The following is a 24,276-nucleotide window of genomic DNA, read 5'->3' as shown; positions in this document are numbered from 1 at the left end:
TGTTAGGCTAACTGGTTAGGCTAAGTTTCCTGCTTTTTGTCTGCCTCCTTTTTTAAATAGGGGCATTACATTTGCAGTTTTCAAATCTGCTGGCACCTCCCCAGAATCCAGGGAATTTTGGTAAATTACAACCAATGCATCCACAATCCCTGCCGGTACTTCTCATGACCCTAGGATGCAAGCCATCAGGTCCAGGGGATTTATCTGCCTTTAGTCCTATTATCTTACTGAGTACCACCATCTTTATGATTGTGATTGTGTCTTCCCCTCCACCTATAACCCCTAGACTATCCACTGTCGGAATATTGTTAGTGTCCTCTACCGTAAAGACTGATACAAAATATTTATTCAGAGTTTCTGCCATCTCCACGTTCCCCATTACTAATTCCCCAGTCTTATCCTTTAAGGGACCAATATTTACTTTAGCCACCCTTTTCATTTTTATATACCTATAGAAACTCTTGCTATCTATTTTTATATTTTGCACTAGTTTACTTTCATAGTGTATCTTCCCTTTCTTAATCATTTTTTTAGTCGTTCTTTGCTGGCTTTTAAAAGCTTCCCAGTCTTCTGTCCTCCCACTACTTTTGGCCACTTTGTATGCCCTTGTTTTTAATTGGATACCATCCTTTATTTCTTTATTTCATACAAATGCCTCCGACCTGAAAGAAATCTATGAAAGTACCTGGTGGTCCCGGAGGAACGTAGGATTCTGGTCGGAAGCCTAGATTCGTTGCGCAGCATATGGTGAGATATCTTTCACGTATGTAAATGCTGGAATCATGTTGGCCTGGACCACCAATCACAATCCAGTATTCTCATTGATAACAATGGGAGCTTTGTTTGTACGGGCTCCCATTACTATTAATGAGAAAACCTCTTAAAACACCGAAACACAGCATAATAAATAAGTAAACCACCTCACATAGTTAAAATTCATTGTAATTAAATGTTTTAGAAAAAAATATATATTTTGGGGCATTTTTTTTTAATGTGCTTTAATGGGGTTAAAAATAAACTTACCTTAATGGACAGGGTTTTTAATGTAATAATTGTTTATATTTAATTTTTATGTTTTAAAAGTGTTACACTGGTAAAATTAAGCTATGCGCCTGTTTTTACCAAGTGTAAAAGTTTGAAGGACATTCGCTGGGCATGAGTTGGGCAAATAGCCCAAATTCTCCCGCGCGGATGTCCTTCTCCCGGGGATGTGGAGGATCTGTATGGAGAAATCCTGACAGATCGGAAAAGCCGGTTTTTGGCGCATGCGCCCTGAGAATCGGCTTTTGCGAGGCCTCGCCAGATCCGTGCGCACATCGGGACCCGGAGAGGCTGGAATTTTCAGCCCAATATCTTCAACAGAGAAAAATATCTCGAGCGCTTCAGAGGCATAAGGAAAAAATAAATGCTAAGCCAAAGAAGGAGATATTAGGAATGGTAACCAAAAGCTTGGTCAAAGAGGTACGTTTTAAGGAGGTTCTTAATGGAGGAGAGGGAGATGGAGAGGCAGAAGGGTTTAGGAAAGGAATTACTGAACATGGGGCCTAGGCAGCTGAATGTATGACTGCCAAAGGTGGGGCAAAGAGACTGAGTTGCATAAAAAGCCAGAGTCAGAATAATGCAGAATTTGGGAGGTTGGTTGTTCTGGAGAAGGTTACAAATATAGAGCGATTTAAACATGAGGATTAAAATTAAAATCCTATGGCATTGGGGGATTGGACATCAATGTAGGCCAGTGAGGACAGGAATGATGGGTGAGAAGTAGTTGCTATAGGATAGGATAATTGCTGCAGAGTTTTGGTTGAGCTGATGACATGAGTCGGCTGCAAATTAACCTACAGGTAGATCCATAGATGTTTATAACACAGAGGAGGCCATTCAAACCAGTGTGTCTGTGCTGGGAGTAGCCCAAAACAAATCCCACTGCCCCATGCTTTCCCCATCACCCTGTATAACCTTCTGCTTCCAATATTTATCTAAATAATCCCTTTTGGAGGAAGGCATCAATGCATCTTTTAATTGGTCCCAGTGGCAAATTATTTAGTGCTCAAACTATGCTGTCTCCTCACTCTTAGTGACGGTTTTAAATTGATGCCCCTTCATTACTGAGTCCCCATTCAGAGGAAGTTGTCATTCCCAAACTAGTCTACATCGATATTTAAGCTCCACATGAGCCTCCTTCCACCCCTCTTCCTCTAAGCTTCTTCATCTAACCCTATCAGTATAACCTTCTATCCCTTTCTCTCTCATGTGTTTATCGAGCTTCTCCTTAAATGCCTCAATGCTAGTCGCACTCCTTGTGGTAGTGAGTTCCGTATTCTCAACATTCTCTGGATAAAGGAGTTTCTCCTGAATTCCCTATTAGATTTATTAGTGACTATCTTATATTTATGGCCGCCTGTTTCAGTTTCCTCAAAAGTGGAAATGTCTTCTTTAAATCTACCCTGTCAAACCTTTTAATAATCTTAAAGACCACTATCAGGTTACCCTTTTCTTTTCCAGAGAAAAGCGCCTTGGCCTATTCAATCTTTCCTGATAGCAGAACTGAGAGGTTATACCTACCATCCTAGTAAATCTTTTTTGTACCTTCTTCAGTGCCTCTCTATTCTTTTTAGAATATGGAAACCAGAACTGTGCACAGTACTCCAAGTGTGGTCTAATCCAGGTTCTATACAAGTTTACCATAACTTCTCTACTTAATTGGCCCAGAAATTCCAGCCTCCCCGGGTCCGTACCAAGTTTCTACGAACCCAGGAAGGCATCGGAAAAGCCGGTTTTCAGTGCACAATGCGCACTGAACAATGCACACGTGACTGCACCTTCTGCATGGGAACCTGGAGGACGAGAGTGCGCTTTGCAGTGTGGGAAGAGAAGGCCTCTCCAACGGAATCTCATGCTCCTCCGGAACCACCAGGTACTTTTGGAAAAATTCTCCGGTCGGAGGCAATTGCCCACGGGAACCTTTCAGGGCCAATAATTCTATCCCTCTAGAAATGAACCCCAATGCATTGTTTGCTTCTTTATGGCCTTATTAATCTGTGTCACTACTTCCCTTTACTCCTCTTCACCATTTAGACTCTTATTTTCCAAGAAGTATGTGACCTCCTTAATCTTCCTACCAAAATGCAACACTTCACTTTTATTGAAAATCATTTGCCAATTACACGCCCATTCTACAAGTTTATTCATGTCTTCCTGTATTTTGTTGCAGTCTTCCTCAGTATTTACACTTTTATGTCCAAATGCTGACACAAATTGTTGCCGCTTATACATGCGTGGAGCTCTGGGGAATCATGCATTTTACATTTTGGGACATTCTAAGATGACTGTGGAAAATATACCTCAGTGAAAATGCCAATGTCTGATGCCTGCCAGACAAGCTGACAAGCCTTCAGAAACGTTAATATCAATGTGAAACACTGACCATTGGTGTGTATGCTGCATTTGCCTTAAAGCAGCTCAGTTCATTTGAATGGAAACTGGTACTTGGCTTGGAGTTTGAGCCAGAACTGTCCAACCCGGAAAAATTTTATCATTTGGGCATTGCTGGATAATCAACTGGCAATAGATTTTCTTGAGACGGGTGATTCTGAATTAGTCTCCATGTCTGTCTGAAATTCCAGATTCAGTGAGTTCCTCAAGGACAGAGACAGGTTATTTCCCAGAGCTGAAACACAGGAGCTAAGTAGAAAAGAGGGGAGACCAAATATGCTATGCCTCCATTGTGGGGGTGGTGTGTGGGGGGGGGGGGTGGTGTGGGTGTGGGGGGGTGGGTGTGTGTGTGTGGGGGGGGGGTGTGTGTGGGGGGTTGTGTGTGTGTGGGGGGGGTGGGTGTGTGTGGGAGGGTGGGTGGGTGTGTGTGGGGGGTGGGTGTGTCTGTGTGTGGGGGTGTGTGTGGGGGTGTGTGTGTGTGTGGGGGGGGTGTGTGGGGGTGTGGGTGGGGGTGTGTGTGGGGGGGGTGGTGTGTGTGTGTGGGGGGGGTGGTGTGTGTGTGTGTGGGGGGGGTGGTGTGTGTGTGTGTGGGGGGTGTGTGTGTGTGTGTGTGGGGAGGGTGGGGGTGTGGGGGGCGTTTAGGGGGTGGGGTGGGGTGTGGGGGGGTTGGGTGGGGTTTGGGGGGGGGGGGTAATCAGGCTAATGACCTGTCCATGTAAAAATGTCTTTCTTTATGGAATCTACCTGGAGACAAGATGAGTCTGTTACAGTCTTGCAAGTATATCGCCTTGTCAGCATTGAAGCACTGACCACACTCACCCACATAATTTGCATGCCCGACACGAGACTCCCTAAGCAAGCGCTCTACTCAGAGCTCCGACACGGCAAGCGAGCCCCAGGTGGGCAGATTGAAATGTTTCAATTACTCTCAAAGCCTCCTTGATAAAGTGCAACATCCCCACCGGCACCTGGGAATCCCTGGTCCAAGACCGTCCAAAGTGGAGGAAGAGCATCTGGGAGGGCGCTGAGCACCTCGAGTCTTGTTGCCTAGAGCATACAGAAACCAAACGCTGACAATGGAAGGAGCGTGTGGCAAACCAGGCTCCCCACCCACCCTTTCCTTCAACCACTGTCTGCCCCGCCTGTGGCAGAGACTGTAATTCCCGCATTGGATTGTACAGCCATCTGAGAACTCACTTTTAGAGTGGAAGCAAGTCTTCCTCGATTCCGAGGGACTGCCTATGATGATTATGCAAGTATATACATCAACCTTGGCATCTACCTGACAAAGTTGAAAATTGCTATGGTATGTCCTGTCCACAAAAAGCAGGACAAATCCAATCCAGCCAAATACTGGTCTGTAATGTATTTGCTTCACGGGTTCTTTGCTTAAGCATTCATAGCAACACATTGCTATTAAGAAATAGTTGATTGTTAAACCTTTGTTAATAAATCACACAACACATTACTAGTTAATCCACTAGGGTCACAACTAGGATCCCCTAAACCCAACTGACTGGAGTTTTATTGGGCCCAAATTTCCCCATGAGTTTTTTTTGGTGTAACTTGATTTTTCTGGTGTATCTTTTTAGTTGCAAATATGGCCATTTAATTTGCGTCAGTGTAAGTGAGTTAGTTAGGTTTTTTGTTAGGTCAATTTATTTTTCAAAAAGGAACGTGCCCAGCCACTTACACAATTTATGCCAATTTGGCCAGAAAAAAGTTGTACTAAACTAACTTAGGGCAGCGTATGTGTCCACTTTTGTCTGCACAGAAAGACCTTACTTACAGTTAAGGAATCAGCGCAAGTAACAACATTTCAAGCACCACCAAGCACCAAACAAAGCACAAGTAGTAATAACCATTCAATAAAAATTAAAGAACTGAAGTAAATAATTAAATTAACAAATAAAGAGCTGAAGTAAATCCTACCTTCAACTAAACTCGGCAGCGGCTGGCCGTGTGGGAGTTCCTTCAGTCTGGTATAGGGGAGGGAGAAAGCGGCTGCCGTCCTAATAACTTTCAACCCTTTTCGGGCGGGAATTTTTTCCCTTTTTGCCCATTTTTGGGGTTTTTGGTTAGGCTTTAAAAGCGGTAGCCTGAAACCTGGCAGAGGCATGGGGCTTTGGCTCCCTCGCGTGAGGGACTGCAGACGACTCCATTTAGCCCCGAAAGGAGTTCAGAGATTGGACTGACTTGGGCGCACGTTCAACGGTCGGCAAGTGTGCTAGAGCCAGGCGGGCCACATGTGGAAGGACACCGAGGTCCAGTGCAACACACGGCACTCTGATTCTAAGCATTTTTGCACACTGACATCTTCAAAGAGCTTCACACACAAATTATTTGTAATACCACCTAACTGCATGTTGCTAGTTATTTATTGATACACAGGATGGGATGCAGGTTAAGCACATGGCTGTCACTGTATATGTGCTTCTTTAACATGACAAGACTGCCACCCAACCAAACGAATGTAAAGCCAGCCCAGCATGGCAAGCAACGTCGCTACATGACAAGCTATCCTCGGTCCAAACGACTAGGCTGCAGCCAAAGATGGCCAACTTTTCCCCCCTCTCTCTCGCCCCGATCAAAACTCAGTCGTACCAACCTGTTTCTTGCAGCCCTCAGTGGCCAGCCTGTGTGGCAGGCCATTCGGCCTGGGATAGGGGCTGGATGCGTTCTGCAGGCATCATCATCACAATCATGGGATGGAGCTACTGCCCATGCGCGATCGCTCTACTGGGCACGCGCACAGCTGCCGGCACTGTTTTTGGCGCAGGGCTGTAGCTCAGCCCCCACACCATGAGAAGCGCCGCACCAGGACCTGGGACACACAGCAGAGCGGCCAGAATCGTGAGTAAGTTTTTCGGCACCGTTTCCAGCGCACAAAGTTGGCGCATCTCGGGAGAGTGCGCCGAAAAAAGGGGTTTGGGAAATTTGGGCCCATTGAGTCTTGTGACCATCACATGACTGACTAGGCCACTCACAATTCAACAGCTCTACAAACCTGTGAGCATATATTATACGCCCCGTCAGCCTAACCTCAATCATCAGCAAAGTGATAGCACTGTCAACGACATGTTCCATCAAGCGCCACTTACTCACCAATAACCTCAGTTTAGGATTTGCTCGGGCCACTCAGCTACAGACCTCATTATAACCTTGGTCCAAACATGAAAAAAAGAGCTGAACGCTCGAGGTGAGATGAGAGTGACTGCCCTTGGCATCAAGGCAGCATTTGACCGAATGTGGCATGAAGGAGCCCTAGTAAAATTGAAGTCAATGGGAATCAGGGGGAAACATAGAAACATAGAAAATAGGTGCAGGAGTAGGTCATTCGGCCCTTCGAGCCTGCACCACCATTCAATATGATCATGGCTGATCATTTTTGCAACTTTAGTACCCCATTCCTGCTTTCTCTCCATACCCCTTGATCCCTTTAGCCGTAAGGGCCACATCTAACTCCCTTTTGAATATATCTAACAAACTGGCCTCAACAACTTTTCTGTGGTAGAGAATTCCACAGGTTCACATTTCTCTGCATGAAGAAGTTTCTCCTCATCTCGGTCCTAAATGGCTTACCCCTTCTTACCCTTAGACTGTGATCCCTAGTTCTGGACTTTCCCAACATCGGGAACATTCTTCCTGCATCGAACCTGTCCAATCCTGCCAGAATTTTATATGTTTCTATGAGATCCCCTCTCATTCTTCTAAGTTCCAGTGAATATAAGCCTATGACTCCATTGGCTGGAGTCATACCTAGCACAAAGGAAAATGGTTGTGGTGGTTGGAGGTCAATCATTGCAGCCCCAGGACATTGCTGGAGGAGTTCCCCAGGGCAGTGTCCTAGGCCCAACCATCTTCAGACGCTTCATCAATAACCTTCCCTCCATCATAAGGTCAGAAGTGGGGATGTTTGTTTGTTTGCATAATATTCAGTTCCATTTGCAACTCCCCAGATAATGAAGCAGTCTGTGCCTGTATACAAGAAGACCTGGACAGCATCCAGGTTTAGGCTGATAAGTTGTAAGTATCACTTGTGCCACACAAGTTCCAGGCAATGACCATCTCCCCTTGACATTCAATTGCATTACCATCGTCAAATCCTCCACCAACATCCTGGGGTAACCATTGACCAGAAGCTTAACTGGAACAGCCACATAAATACTGTGGTTACAAGAGCAGATCAGAGGTTGGGTATTCTGCAGTGAATGACTCACCTCCTGTCTCCACAAAGCCTTTTCACCACCTGCAAGGCAAAAGTCAGGAGGGTGATGGAATACTTTCCACTTGCCTGGATGAGTGTAGCTCCAACACTTGAGAAGCTCAACACCATCCAGGACAAAGCAGCCTGCTTGATTGGCACCCCATCCACCACGTTAAACAACACCACCACCGATGCAATGTGGCTGCAGTGTGTACCATCTACAAGATGCACTGCAGCAACTCACCAAGGCTTCTTCGACAATACCTCCTAAACCCATGATCTAGACGGACAAGGGTAGCAGACACTTGGGAACACCATGAACTCTGTTCCTCTCCAAGTCACACACCATCTTGACTTGGAAATATATCGCTGTTCCTTCATCGCTGGGTTAAAAACCTGGAACTGCCTCCCTAAGAACACGGTGGGTGTACCTTCACCATACGGACTGCAGTGGCTCAAGATGGCAGCTCACCACCACTTTCTTGAAGGCAATTAGGGATGGGTAATAAATACTGGTCATGCCAGCAAAGCCCACATCCTGTGAATGAATAAATTAAAAAATAATGCTCAAAAGTGTGAAGACAATAGGAACTGGTAGATATCCTTTTGACTGATTTGTATAAATCTGTGATAGGCAATGCTTCCGCCTGGATTCTAGAGAGCTTCTCAGCACAACTTTTATTATAATATGCTTTTTGGCTAAGTCCCAAATAGTGCACTACAACAAAAATGTGCTGAAACCAAGACTGGCACTCATGCTTCAATAGGTAGCAAGCATTCTGCACTATCATCCACCTGCTCGCCTGAGGTTTGCTGAATTCCAGCTGTCCTATGTTCCAATACTCAGAATCAGACCACCAAGGAACACAAATATTTCTTTCTTTCTCCCTTCTCCCCCCACCAAACCCTTCAAAATAGTGCATTTGACCATAGCAGCCATTGGATCACATGGAGAATCATGCAACCATGTCTCACAAATTAGACTGTTGGGGAGCAGATACTCTCCCAAAATAAAGCCCTTTTATTAAAATAATAAAAATGATCTTTGCTGTGATGTTGGATGTATTATGTCATAAGATTTATAAAGGACATTGCCTATGCACAGAGGGACACTTTGATTTGAAGAAATTAGTTATTGAAGCTACCTTGATCCAAATTGCAAATTCAGGTCTTCTTCAATCGAAAAGTGTCCAAAGTGAAAATTAGAACATATTGAATAATCATACCACAATAATATTGAAGATGAACAATTCTATTTAACGGAATATTTGAAAAAAATCTCCAGTTTCCAAACAAATATGTATTTTACAATGTTCAATTCACTGATCATTTATTGCCTGCAATTGATTGAAAAATGGCTTCTCACCGATCGATATTTCTCTCCTTTTCTTTTTTTCTCTCTCCTTTCTTTCTATACTGCCATCATTCTGCAATCTAATTAGAGAGATTGAAGGGATTATGGTTCTCTAAGGATTAAGTAAATTGCCTAAATTTCTATTAACGCATGACTTTTCTCACCACTGAAAACAACAAATGGAAAATGGGCCGTATTGCTATGGGTTAATGCGCACGGAGAATTCACCATCATTTTTACAAAGTGGTCCTGTCTTCCATATTACCTGAAGTGCAATTATTTCCAAATATTTTGGCCTGCTTTCTTGGACCTTCAGCAGCTGCAGTACTGAGATTTTCATCTGTGCCCCTTCTAGTTTCCAAGAGTTTAAGGATTTCCTAAGTTTTTTTAAATTTAATGTACCAGAGAACATACTCAAATAAAATTTCCTTTCTGATATAACCTCGGGTCCCCAAAAGTGAAGGGTAATGTTACATCACTCTCTTAAACCATTGCAATCACTTAACTTCTGATCATTGTTATACCTGCTTCAGCGTAAAACATTCTGTAACTTTCCAGTAAAAATACCAGACTGTCCTTGTACTCCTGTAACAACGTTTTTCCTCTCTCCTCTATAAGTGTTTAAAGCATTAGCAGAAATGGCCAGTGCTTTGTTTCAAACACTGGATGATTACACCTAGATTACTTCTTTGTGACAGAGAGAGGATTCGTGTGCTGCAAAACAGTCACATTAGACAATGCTGCACAAGCAACAGTACACAAATGTTTGCATTAAAACAAAGAGTAGGCTATAGGATTTTTGGCTTTCGGGGTTTTTCGGCGAAAACGGTAGCAATACGTGAAACTTACCGCGTTCGCTGCACTACTGTTTTTAGGCCGAACTTTCGGCCTTTACATCTGTCGGTAAGGGAGGCATTGCACAAGCACTCGCGGCGCAAAGCGCAAGTTTCGGCAGCTTTAGTCCAGGGCCGTTTGCGCTGCGAGAGATGCCTTGGGAGGTGAAAAAAAAATTCAAAAAAAATTCCAAAAATATTTACAAGACCCTGAACTATCTAATCACTGCAAAAAAAATAAAGACTTTAACACCTTTTTTGCAGGTTTTCATACTTACCGCTGCTGGCAGGGCTGCACCGACAGCTTTGACCTGTCGCTATTCTGGGCACAGCATACAGGTCGGGAGAGTCGAATGCAAATGCAATCTGTGTCGTTGCACGTTGGCGCAACTCTCCCGGCGGTACTTGGAAGCGCCGCCGCGAACAGGTACCCGAGGATCGCAACCGGGTTTTCGCCGCCGAGGGTCAAATCGTGGCGAAAACCCAGTCGCAAACTTCTCTGAAATCTGGCCCATTTATATTTTATTTTTCTCATTAATATTCTTTATTAGGCAACAGCAAGCAGTCTTACCCCGGGGGGATGGTGCAATGCTGGGTAGTCAGTATGCAGGCTCAGATCCCCAGATGTGTACGCTACATTGTTAGCATCAATCTTGTCCTCCACTTGCCAGGTAAGCCTTTTAAAAAGGAGAGAGGCACATAAAACAAAGTTAGGTTCTAACGTGATACAGTATTGCTAAATTAATCCTTTGAAACCTTGTGTTACCTAATTTGACCAAAAATATGACTACAATTGTTTACTTTGTTCCTCGCCTTTAACAATCTCTCTGATTTAAGGCAGAAATACGTTGGAATTGTGTGAACTGTTAAAGAAAACACATTTAATAATGTCAACAATCGTCTTCATACATTAATGTGTTTTCATCAATAACATAGGAATTAATAACTATACTTATTACTGGGCTCGGCATTATTGCAAAGGAGGGCACGTCATTTAGCACTAAGTGCCTCTTATTTATTTAATTAATAGTTTTGCAATTTTTCAACATTATTGTAAGGTTTATATTTCTTGTCAGAAGTTTTTTTCACATTGAAATTGTTAACAAAATGATTGGGCCAGAATTTATTGTAAAAATAACGGAGGCTAACACGCTTACCGCTATTTATGTACAAATTGGACAGCACCTTCAAGCTAGTGCAGATGCGCTGTTAAGCATGAAAATCTGGATGTTGCTGTCTGAGAGGTGTGAAAAGAGCATCTCACCGCCTGGCTCCCCATTCAAATGTATTGAATGGTAGGGCTTGTCCATTTCAGTACCCTTTTTAACGGCATGAAAAGTCTTAATTATTGCCAAATAACCTCTCTGGCACTGAAAATTAACTTTTACAAATGTAGAGTCTCATTGCTTCAGATTTTAATTGTTGTTGGGAGCGTTAAAAAAGTGTACATTTTATTTTACATTTGCTCGCTCTCTCTCTCTCTCAAAAAATCCAATCTTTCTTCCCCTTTCTTTATTTTGCTTTCTGTACCTGATTTGACATTGAATTCACTATTCTAACTGACACTTCCTGGTTCAGATTGCGCTGTTCATTAACAATTCTTCAAATCTGATTGGTTAAGGAGACAGAGTTACTTGCGCTGTTCACACAGGTCCCAGGTGCCCTGTAGAGGGAGCCGCGCCATTTGAATCACCAATTCCCAGTGATAAAGATCATAGGGGCCAAAACTGATGGTCCTACTGCCGGCAAAACTCGGCAGTTTCTGCATTTTTCCGGTGCTCTCCCCTCCGTGGGAAATTGGTGAGGCCCTCACACCGGCGGTTTGGAAGGACTGCTGGGGGGGCGCGCGCCAGTGTGCAACGCTGAAAAAAGTCCTCCCAACCGCTCCCGCCCGAGATTCATCCAAGCGGTCCTCCACTCCTGCAGGAGAAAAGGCCCCGGGTCCGTGCAGGTCTTCATACCTACCGTCCAGGTAAGAAAAGTTGAATGAGATTTTTTTTTTTACTACTTATGCAACGGTTTTGTGCTAAAGGGTCCTCCTGAAGGTTTTGTGATTTAAAAAAAATATATTTTTTTGAGCATTTTGTTGTGCGTTTTCCCCCCCCTCCCTAGACCCGATTCCCGCCTCGGTGTAACTTTCTCCAGGATTCCATTTGCCACCCAGAATCCCCTCTACCGCCCAGAATCGGCGTGTAACACCCATTTTTGCCGCCGGGTGCTTCTTCCTCCTTTTTTGGACCAAACTTCTGCCCAAAGTACCGTCAGGATCTTAGCGGTCTTTTCAACGGTAAATTGGTGGAACTTGCCTTTGATCAATTTCGACCCCATAGACGTAATTTCTAACAAAAAGCGGGTGCCGCTCATTCGTCAGCTACATCAACAAATTGTATTTACATCGCGCCTTTAGCATAGGAAGATATAGTTACAGTTAATTCTGGCCCATTATTTACTATTCCACAGTCTTGTATTTTCATGCTAGGTCTCTATTTCCTTTTTCATAAATGTATGCAATTCAAGGAAATCTAAAGCATTGCATTAAAAGTACCAGCCCCTTTAATATTTCTTCTTGCTTGCCTGCTCTCTCCAGTTGCTAATCTATATGGTTTTTAACTAGGGTCAACAGATGGCACTACAGAACTACAACTGCAAGGTTTAATTCCATTGATGCAACCTGTGCCATACATTAGTGCATAGTTAGTAATAGGCCATCACTTTAATCAAAAGTAAACAACTATTTGTTGATTCTGTACAAGGTTATAGTTCATTGGCCAAGTTTGGTTAATTCAGGTTTGGCCAATGTAAGCTGTCCAGTTACCAGAAATCAGACATCTTCCAGATGTATACATTATTTTTGGTTCCTCCAACATGCTTACCACCATTTATAGTTTATAGATACCTGGTGCATAGGACTGTGGAAGCATGAGTCAAGTGCAGCCAGGCTCTTCTATATTGTACAGAATCTCAACGATGGCAATAAAAAAGGATGGGCAAATCAAGAGCATCGATAAACTTAAACTACCATTGCTTATTTTCGATTTCTAGATTTCTTACTGGTGAAATATTTTAACGCAGTAAAGTTGTCAAAACACATGAGGAACCAGCCTTACTAAAAAATCTTTTCTTCAACCAAACAATTGGTTCACCCCTCTCCATCTCTGTAACCTCCTCCATCCCTACAACCCTCCGAGATTTCTGCGCTCCTCCATACCTGGCCTCTTGCGCATCCCCTATTTTAATCGCTCCACCATTGGCGGCCATGCTTTCAGCTGCCTAGGCCCTAAGCCTGGAATTCCTTTCCTAAACCTCTGCCTTTCTACCTCTCTCCTCCTTTGAGACACTGCTTAAAATCTATCTCTTTTACCAGGCTTTTGGTCATCTGTTCTAATATCTCCTTGTGTAGCTCGGTGTCAAATTTTGTTTGATAACACTCCTGTGAAGTGCCTTGGGAGGTTTTACTACGTTAAAGGCACTATATAAATACAAGTTGTTGTTGTTGTTGGTGGTGTGAAGCCTCGGCTTACTGCTCGATATTGAGCTAAAGCTCCTCCCCCACACCAAGATCCCGTTCTTCCATCTCCAGAAATACGTCTTCACCTCCATTCCATGGTTGCTGAAACTCTAGCCTTTGACTTTATTAATTTGATGCTAAACTTAACTAACTTTGCCCAGCTGGCCTTGTCCCCCACTCTAAAAATTAGAACTCATTTAGATTGCCACCGCCCACATCTTCACCCACACAGAACCCTGCACACCCATTACTTCTGGATTTCTAAGGTTGTTTTTGTAAAGTAGAAACACCAGAGAAATATCCAGATGAACACACAGTTTTTACAACTACATTAGAAGAAAAAGGGTATCATGGGTCCTTTAAGAACAGATGTGGGTAATATTGCCAATGAAAATAAGAAAATGTCAGACTTGTTGAATAACTTTCTGTCAAACTTCACAGTAGAGAAAGAGGATAATCTATCTAACATTCTCGGGAAACTAGTAACACATTAAGGATTGGAACTCTATAACTGCATTAGAAAAAATAATGGCACTAAAGACGGACAAATCTCCAGGACCTGATGGTTTCCACCCCAGGGTTTTACAGGAAGGAAATTGCAGATGCTTTAGCCATAATCTTCCAAAGCAGTCTCTATTCAGGAATTGTCCCTTTAGATTGGAAATTGCAAATGTAACTCCATTATTTAAGAAAGGTGAGGGAGAGAAAGCAGGAAATTATAAACCTATTAGTCTGACATCGGTTATGGGGAAGTTATTGGAATCTATAATTAAGGACAAAGTGACTGAATATTTAGAGAAATTTTAACTGATTTAGAGGCAGACCACAAGGATTTGTAAAGGATAGGTCATGTCTAATGAACCTAATTGATTTTTTTTGAGAAAGTAACTAAAGTAGTAAACCGGAGAATGTCTATGGATGTAGTTTATATGGACTTCCAGGAGGCATTTGATAAGGTTCCACATTAGAGGCAGTTAGCTAAAATTAAAGCTTTTGGCATTGAAGGCAAATTATTGACCTGTTTAGGTTGTAGAAGACAGAGTAGGGATAATGGGTATGTACTCTAATTGGAATGAAGTGACCAGCAATGTTCCCTTTGGTGTTTTTCCCTGCGCGGGCCCATTAAACTTGCTGAGCGGCCTGTGCATGACCTCGTGATCGCACCTTCGGGGCAATATTGGCGACTAGCAGCGTCCCACAAGGATCTGTGCTGGGGCCTTAACTATTCACTATATTTATTAATGACTTGGATAACATAATAGAGAGCCATATATCCAAGTTTACCAATGATATAAAGATTAGTGGCATAGTAAGTAGTATAGACGCGAGCAAAAAATTACAAAGAGACATTGATAGATTAGATGAGTGGGCAAAACTGTGGGAGATGGAATTCAACGCAGGTAAGTATGAGCTCATCCATTTCTGACCTAAGAAAGATAGATTCAAGTATTTTTTAAATAGTGAAAAGCTGGTAACAGTGGGGTTCCAAAGAGATTTAGGAGTCCATGTATACAGATCACTAAAATGTAGGGGTCAGGTACAAAACATCATCAACAATATCAAACAAACATGTTACTCACAATATATTACTTTTTGTGTGAACCTTTCAGAAAAGTACATTTTTCAAGTTCAATGCAAAACAGTATTATTATTCAGTTTGTAACTTGTAAAATATCTGAATTGTGACATTTAATTTGAGTTGTATGCAAATAATCACAAAGTAGACCAAAATATCCAAGAGGGATGCATTTTACCAGCAATTTTGCAAAACATCAGCTGACCTTTAAAATTGAAATGTTCCCATTTAATTTATTTCGTGATCTACATGCAATTGGTGACCTTTTAAATACTGCTTGGCAAGGGCATTCGCCTTGGCTCAGTGGTAGCACTCTCACCTCTGAGACACAAGGTCAGGGTTAAAGCCTCACTCCAGAGGGTTCAGCACATAATCTAAGCTGACACTTCAGTGTAATACTGAGGGAGAACTGCAGTGCCAAAGATGTCAAATTTCAGATGAGTTGTTAAACTGAGACCCTGTCTGCTGCCTTATGTGGATGCAAAAGATCCCATTGGACTATTCAAAGAAGAGCAGGGAAATTCTCCCAGTGTCCTGGCCAATAATTATCCATCAACCACCATTATTAAAAACAGATTATCTGGTCAGTTATCTCACTGTGGGACCTGGCTGTGTGCAAATTGACTGCTATTTTTCTTGACATCATAACAGTAACCACACTTCAAAAGTATTTCCATGGCTGAGAATTGCTTTGGGATATACTGAAGTTGTGAAAGGCAGTATATAAAAACAATTTTGTTCTTTCTTGGCAACAGAATTGCATCAGTATCAGGCATTCCAAATTAAATTGGCTGTTGCTCCATATATATAACATGGATGTGCTTATTTGTACTGCCAAAATGGCCAACATGCTCCACCCTTTGTTTCTGATTGGTCCTCTTGAAGGATAAGCCACACCTGAAGTTTCACAAGAATGTGTCATTGGAACCGCCCATCCCAAGGTCTCACTGACTTTGCAAATTGTAACGCGATCTACTTTGATTTCCTGAAGCGACAGAGCTCCCCAAAAGACAGCAAGGGCCAAAGTGCCTTACCTCAGTTCAAGTACATCCCTCCCCCAGCCAAAGTGCCTTACCCCAGTCCAAGTGCATGCCGCCCCCAGCCAAAGTCCCGCATCCCAGCACAAGTGCATCCTCCCCCCTCCATAGATGGGGCATTGGGATACGGATTGTTAACAGGTTTATTGGGTATGAAGTGACTTCTGGATATCACGCACTCCAACTATGTTCCTTGTAGGGATTTGGAAGAACGTGATCCGTCTTCCCTGAGTTCCCTCTCTCCCCTCCGATTTCCCTCTCCCCCAGTCTCTCTCTCTCTCTCCCCCCAGTCTCTCTCTCTCTCTCTCTCTCCCAGCCTCTCTCTTCCCCCCCACCCCCCACCGAGCCTCTCTCTCTCTCTCTCTTTCTCTCCCCCCTACACCCCAGCCTCTCTCTCTCTCTTTCTCTCTCTCTTTCTCTCCCTCAACCCCAGCCTCTCTCTCTCTCTCTCTCTCTCTCTCTCTGTCTCTCTTCCCCTCTCCCCAGCCTCTCTCTCTCTCTCTTCCTTCCCCCAGCGCTTCTCTCTCTCTCCCTCCCTCCCCCCCACCACCCCCAGCGCCTCTCTCTCTCTCTCTCTCTCCCCCTCCCCCATCGCGTCTCTCTCCCCCGCCCACCCCCTCAGCCTCTCTCGCTCTCCCCCCAGCCTCTCTTGCTCTCATCCCCCCCCAGCCAGCCCCTCTCGCTCTTCCCCCCCCCTCCCACCAGCCTCTCTCGCTCTCACCCTCCCCCCCAGCCTCTCTCGCTCTCACCCCGCTCCCCCCCCCCCAGCCAGCCCCTCTCGCTCTTTCCCCCTCCCCACCAGCCTCTATCACTCCCCTCACCTGTATCGCTATCTGGCCCAGGACCGCTGCTATCGGATCCCCAGCGACTGCTCTCAGCCCCACGCTCTTGGGAGCAAGTAAGCGAGGGAATTAGTGGAGTCTCAGGTCTCGGGGCCTGCTTCTTGGCATAAGTGGAGGGAATGATTCGGGGCCGGGGAGGGGTGAGGGGCGGAGCTTGACGGTGTGGGGCGGGGCTTGTCACCTGTCTGTCAAAGAAAAGTGCAGTACAAATAGTTACCTCGATATAACACATATACTGTGTCCATTACTAGGGCTGGATTTTGATCCAAAAACGCCGCCACTGGTTTACCGCCCATAAAACTGCTATGACTGTTCAATTAAGAATGATGTAAAATTAATCAAAGTGGAAAAAAATCCACCTGGCAGGAAATTCGCAGTTACACGTGGATTCTCAACAGAAAACGCAATCCTCATCAAATTTAGTCTGAAGCTACCAGTTGGGCCAAGGGAGGGGAGTAAAGACACACACTATTTTTCAAAAAAACAAAAAATAAAAAAAGCCCAAAACATTCACAGAACCCTTTTCCAGTGAATCGCAGCAAAATAATTTAAAAATAACTTTAACTTACCTTTTTTTTTGCAGGGTTTCATACCGACCGCCGATTGAAGGACTGCTCCGACTGGTTTCTCCTCGGTGACTTTTTTTCAACCAACTACGGAACACCACTAACCCTAAACTCGTGCGGGAGCGGTTTTTTTCAGTGTTGCATACCGGCGGTCCACTCCCCAGCGGTATTTCAAAACTGCCGACAGAACACTTTGATGAAACTCACACCGGGTGGTTTTCCACTAAAAACGAGGAATACTGCCGAAAAACACGGAAGTAAGGCTGATCAAATTCCAGCCCATATATATTCTATGATGAATAATCTCTTCACGTAATGAGTCTGTGAGGTTTTTTTTTGTGCAGATAATTGAGTTCATGTATCATTCTTAGTTAAGAATCAGCATGTCTCATGAGATCCAACACTTTCTTTTACATATAAACATATTTTACAGTATATTTTTTCAATCCGTATCACATTTGACATATAAAGGAAATAAAGACTTGCATTTATATAGCATCTTTCATGACCACCGGACATCTTAAAGCGCTTTGCAGGCAATGAAGAACTTTTGAAGTGTAGTCACTGTTATAATGTGGGAAATGCGGCAGCCAATTTGTGCACAGCAAGCTCCCACAAACAGCAATGTGATAATGACCAGATAATCTGTGTTTTTTTGTTACGTTGATGGAGGGATAAATATTGGCCAGGGCACCGGAAGATAACTCCCCTGCTCTTCTTCGAAATGGTGCCATGGGATCTTTTATGTCCACCTGAGAGAGCAGAAGGGGCCTCGGTTTAACGTCTCATCCGAAAGACGGCACCTCTGCCAGTGCAGTACTCACTCAGTACTGCATTGGCCTGTCGGCCTAGATTTTTGTGCTTAGGTCCCCGGTGTGGGACTTGAACCCACAACATTCTGATTCAGGAGGGTGTGCTACCCACTGAACCACAGCTGAACTTATATTTACTGTATAACACAAGTAAAAATGGCTCATTTGCTGTCAAATGTGGGATACTGTAACATAACTATAAGCCTCCATTTCTATGTCCTAATCTGGAAAGAATGCATTCTTGTGCCAATTTTTTGGGGTATTTTCTTAAGCTATAGACAAAGACATGGTTATTGTTGCTGTCCATACAATTAATTTTTTTAACTGAACTGCCGCAGTAAATCAGTGTTTAAAACAATTATCTCCAGCAGAAAAGTAGTGACAAACGTTTAGTAGTGTTTCCAGAAGTTTTAGATGCACAGCCTGGAATACATCACACAGGTTTGATTCAAACAAAGGAAATCCAGTAGAGGGGAGAGGAGGAAAGCTCCAACTGTTTGATTTGTTGAAAAAACATTGTTATTTTATGTTATATTGTGTTGCCAATGCTGAAAGCTCCAAAGGAATGTCATGGCTCATAAAGAGCGGATTATAACCTAGGCAGCTATAACTTAAGGAAAGGAGTCTTATCATTAGCACCTTTTTAAAATTAAATTATAGCATTACAAAAAAAAATTTATTTCATGGTTCTTGTCTGTTTCAGAGGTTCCTTTCAACGTCTGAAATGTGTTTCAAGAATTGGCTGAGGGGAATCATGTTCCTAATGGTGTGAAAGAGCAACATTTACAAGGACAGTGAAAACGACACTGATGAACTCTGTGCTAATTATTGCATCTCTGCTCGTACTGTTCTGTTCAGAAATTCCTCGCCGTTTGTTGCTGCGATGATATCCGTATTAACTGCGTAAAGGAGAAGCTCTAATTGCTTAAATTCAAAGTACTTATTCTTAGATACACGAAGGATCAGTGCAAAGAACTATAATCCATTCTTAAGTGATTTTTTTTTTAGGAATTTAGCCCATTAGTTGTGTTGACATGCCCTTGTGATGGCAGCCAAGGAAGCCCCCACCCTCCCCATCCCCAGCCCCCAGTGGAAGCAGTCCACATCCCAGCATTGGCGTCAGTATGTTTGGACTGTTTTCAAACCTTTTTCAGACTCTGCCAAGTGTTTGCTGTGACTTAGCTGAGTTTTTGCTAACATACAATAAAACTGGAGAAAAAAAGACGAGCTTTCTAATGTCAGCAGAAGGCTGCTACTGACTTTGAGCAATGAATTAGAAAAATATTCTCAGCATCAGAGCCATCAATGTCCTCTACAAGCCCTTGATTTAAAAAAAAAAACACCGCTAGAACCCTACTTTATGCTTCACTAGTTGAACTTGGAAAATGTGGTTAACAGTCTATCGTTGTGTGCCAACTTTTTGTGCCTCCATTTCAGGTAATTCCCACCATATACTTGCATTTTTTCCTTTCATTAATACCTCCTGAGGGTGCATTCAGTCAAGTGGCTGTTTCAGTGCAAATTTGTTTTTGCCACTTTCCTTTTTGGTGCAAATATTTTCTTTTTGAACATCTGGCTCGGTAAAGCAATTTCAGAATTGAAGACGTTCTGTTTTGTTTCTTTTTACTTAGCTGCTGCTGGCTGCTGCCGTTGACATACAGAGTGCCTTTAATGTAAAAGAAAGTCCGACGGTGCTTCACAGAGATGAAATGGACATTGAGCAGTAGAAGGAAGTTTAGGGACGATGAGCAATGGTACATTTGAAAAGAAGAGTCATTTTAAAGGCAGAGAGAGGAGTAGCAAGTGACGGGGTTTAGTGAGGGAGTTCCAAACAGTAAGCAAGATAGCCGAAAGCTCTGCCATTGAACACTCTACTACTGTTTCCTACTGTTACTGGACTAATAATCCAGAAGCCAGGACTAATGATCCAGAGCCATGAGTTCAAATCCCACTATGGCAGCTGAGGAATTTAAATTCAGTTCATTAAATAAATCTGGAATATAAAGTCAGTATCAGTAATGATGATCATGAAACTACTGGATTGTAGTAAAAACCCATTTGGTTCACTAATGTTCTTCAGCAAATTTTTCCTTTTCAATATTTATCCACTTTGCCGTTGAAAGTTATTATTGAATCTGCTTCCACCACCCTTTCAGGCAGTGCATTCCAGATCATAACTCCTGTAAAGTCCTTACTCAACAGTATGAAACCACATGAGGCACATTCTGGGGACAAGGTCACTCTGTGACCTTAACTCTTTATTCACAGGACTCCAAAGACGATGACCTTGCATGGGACCTCCCTTTTTATACCTGTGAGATCAGGTAAGGAGTGTCTCCCACAAGTTCACCCCCTGTGGTCAGGGTGTGCATCTAGGTTGAGTGTATATAGTAATACAGTGGTGTTACATTGTGGTTACATACATGACATCACCTCCGCCCCCCCCCCCCCCCTCGGCCAAAAGTCTTCTTGGGATCATAGGTTTAGTCTTTCAGGTGGTCTACGCTCCCTCGTGGAATGCCGCAGTTGGGGCTCTGGTTGTTGGACACTGACGTGAGTGTCTGTCACCTGTGGTGATTCCGGCCTGTCCGGGCTGACCGCAGGGACTATTCATTCTCCTGATTGCTCTTGTTACTCATTCACTGGCGGTGTTGTGAGCTCCATCTCATGATCTTCTTCAGGTTCCTCCGTGTCGATGCTGAACCTTTTTTTTTTTACTTGGTCCAGATGCTTATGGCATATCTGACCATTGTTGAGTTTTACCATGATGATCTTATTCCCCTCTTTGTCAATTACAGTGCCCTCAAGCCATTTGGGTCCCATGGCATGATTGAGAATGAATACAGGATCATTTATTTCTATACATCTCCCCCTTGAATTACGGTCATGGTACTCGTTTTGTGACTTGCGCTTGCCTTCAACTATGTTGGTTAGGACTGGGTGAATGAGGGACAACCGAGTTTTGAGTGTCCGTTTCATTAATAGCTCTGCGGGCGGGACCCCCGTGAGCGAGTGCGGTCGGGATCTATAGGCCAGCAGGAAACGCACTAGGCGGCATTGTAGGGAGGGTCCTTGAATCCTGAGCATACCTTGCTTAATGATTTGGACTGCACGTTCCACCTGGCCATTGGAGGCCGGCTTGAACGGCGCAGTCCTGACGTGGTTGATGCCATTGCCCGACACAAACTCTCGGAATTCGTAGCTTGTGAAACATGGGCCATTATCACTAACCAGGATGTCCGGCAAGCCATGGGTTGCAAAGATCGCACATAGGCATTCCACAGTGGTAGATGACGTGCATGATTTCAGAATGATGCACTCGATCCATTTCGAGTACGCATCTTCCACAATAAGGAACATCTTACCCATGAACGGGCCCGCGTAGTCAACATGAATGCGTGACCATGGCCTGGTGGGCCAGGGCCACGGGCTGAGCAGGGCCTCCCTGGGGGCATTACTGAGCTGGGCACACATCGTGCACCTGCGAACACAGTGTTCCAGGTCTGAATCAATTCCAGGCCACCAAACGTGTGACCGGGCAATGGCCTTCATCAGCACAATGCCTGGGTGCTCGCTGTGGAGTTCCCTGATGAATGCCTCCCTGCCCCTCTGGGGCATACCCCATAATAGGCAGTCGGCTTGGATGGAGAGCTCATCCATCCGTCTGTGGAACAGTCTGATCTCGGGGCATGCTCCATGTGCGGGCGCCCAATTCCCAGTCAGGACACATTTCTTAATCAGGGATTGGAGGGGATCTCTGTTAGTCCAGATTTTGATCTGGCGGGCTGTGATGGGGGAGCCTGCGCTGTCAAAGGCATCGACAGCCATGACCATCTCGGCGCATTGCTCCGCTGCCCTCTCAGTGGTGGCCAGTGGAAGCTTGCTGAGCGCGTCAGTGCAATTTTCAGTGCTGAATGGAGTAGTCATATGCAGCCAGGGTGAGAGTCCATCGCTGTATGCGAGCTGATGCGTTGGCATTGACAGCCTTGCTGTCTGACAACAGGGATGTTAATGGCTTGTGGTCCGTCTCTAATTCAAACTTCCTACCAAAGAGGTACTGATGCATTTTTTTTTACGCCATAGACACATGCACGCGTTTCCTTCTTGACCATCCCATATCCCCGTTCTGCTTGAGAGCGCGACCTGGAAGCATCAGCCACAGGTTGTAGTTGACCTTAATCATTGCCCTGCTGCAACACGCACCCAACCTCATAGGACGATGCATCACATGTCAGAACCAGTTTTTTTTACAGGGGTCGTACAGGGTCAACAACTTGTTTGAACACAGTAGGTTACGCGCCCGATCGAAAGCCTGTTCCTGACAGTCCCCCCAAAATCAATCGCAACCCTTAGCGGCTCCAACAACGTGCTCAGGTTCGGCAGAAAGTTCCCGAAATAGTTCAACAGTCCCAGGAATGAATGCAACTCCGATGTGTTGCAGGGCCTGGGTGCTCGTCGAATCACCTCCGTTTTGGATTCGGTGGGCTGAATCCCATCTGCAGCAACCCTCCTGCCCAGAAACTCAACCTCAGGAGCTAAAAACACACATTTAGACTTCTTGAGTCGTAGGCCTACCCGGTCCAATCGGCGTAGCCCCTCCTCCAGGTTGTGGAGGTGTTCCTCGGTGTCTCGACCCGTGATGAGGATGTTGTCCTGGAATACGATCGTTCCAGGAATGGATTTAAGCAGGCTTTCCACGTTTCATTGAAAAATCGCGGCCACTGATCGAATGCCAAACGGGCACCTGTTATAGACGAACAGTCCCTTGTGTGTGGTGAGGGTGGTCAGTAGTTTAGATTAGTCGGCCAGTTTCTGGGTCATATAGACTTAAGTGAGGTCCAACTTGGTGAACAGCTTGCCGCCTGCCAGCGTGGCAAAGAGGTCCTCCGCTCTCGGGAGCGGGTATTGATCTTGTAGGGACACCCGATTGATGGTGGCCTTGTAATCGCCACAGATCCTGACACGGCCATCTGCTTTTAGGACGGGAACGATGGGGCTCGCCCAGTTGCTGAATTCAACAGGCGAGATGATGCCCTCTCTCAACAGCCGATCCAATTCGCTCTCCATCTTTTCCCGCATCACATATGGCACCACTCTGGCTTTGTGGTGCAATGACCTGGCGTCCGGGGTGATGTGTATCCTTACTTTAGTGGCTTTTTAAAGTCCCGGTGCCATGTTGGACTAGTGAATCAAATTGTTGTAGGACTTGTGAGCACGAACTTCGCTCCACATTGTGTGAACATCCCCCCCATTTCCAGTTCATCTCGGCTAACCAGCTCCTCCCCAACAGTGCGGAGCCATTGCCCGGGACAATCCAGAGCGGCAGCCGATTCACTAACCCATTGTGTGTGACAGCCAACATTGCACTGCCTAGCACCAGAATGATTTCTTTAGTGTAAGACCGTAATTGTGTCTCAACGTGCTAATTTGGGTCTACTGGCTTTAAGTGGCCATAGCTTCTCAAATTGCTGAACGCCCATGAGTGACTGGTTGGCCCCAGTGTCCAGCTCCATGCATACTGGGATGCCGTTTAATAAAACCCTCATCATCATTGGTGGCATTCTGGTGTATGAATTGTGAGTATTCGCCACATGGAACTGCTGAACCACGGCGTCCATCGATTCACCCCAAAAGTCATCCTGCCTCAAAGAACCCTCTTCTGGTCCATCCGCCTCATATATTAGTCTATTTGTAGACTTCCTGCACATTCGAGCTAAGTGGCCACTGAGATTGCAGTTCCTGCAGACAAACTGTTGAAATCTGCAAGATCTAGCTGAGTTTTTTCCCCCACACCTCCAGCATGAGTTAAAGTTTCCATTGTTGGGAACAAAGGGACTATGGCCAGGCATTCCGCGCTGACTGTCCCTTTGACTGCTCTTAAGTGGGTATCAATGGCCCCATCCCAGGCCGCATTGTCCCTTGTGATGGCGTGAATATCCATTCAGCCTGCCATTGTCTCTGTTGAAGTCCGACTCTGGGGTCTATTGCTGCCTGGGGAGGCTGCCCCTGCCTGCCTGCGGGGCTCTGAGTCACATTGATGATGTTGACTCGCTGATTCATCACTGCGTTAGAGGCAGAATTGCGCGTGTATATTGTTAAGTCTTGACTC

The 24,276-nt window shown here is 44.6% G+C and overlaps 1 protein-coding gene across 2 annotated transcripts in view; it reads right to left on the bottom strand.

Annotated features, from left to right (window-relative positions):
* bbox1 (butyrobetaine (gamma), 2-oxoglutarate dioxygenase (gamma-butyrobetaine hydroxylase) 1) overlaps positions 1–24,276 on the bottom strand; it is a 348,518-nt gene that overhangs the window by 54,093 nt on the left and 270,149 nt on the right. For both annotated transcript variants that reach the window (XM_070899686.1, XM_070899687.1), the window contains exon 5: positions 10,398–10,503. In XM_070899686.1, the coding sequence (XP_070755787.1) occupies positions 10,398–10,503 (106 nt within the window). The remainder of the gene's footprint in view (positions 1–10,397; positions 10,504–24,276) is intronic.

This window comes from Pristiophorus japonicus, chromosome 14 (assembly GCF_044704955.1).
Source record: "Pristiophorus japonicus isolate sPriJap1 chromosome 14, sPriJap1.hap1, whole genome shotgun sequence".
Lineage (NCBI taxonomy): Eukaryota > Metazoa > Chordata > Chondrichthyes > Pristiophoridae > Pristiophorus > Pristiophorus japonicus.
Note: the sequence above shows the minus strand (reverse complement) of the source record. Positions and strands in the feature narration are given on the sequence as shown.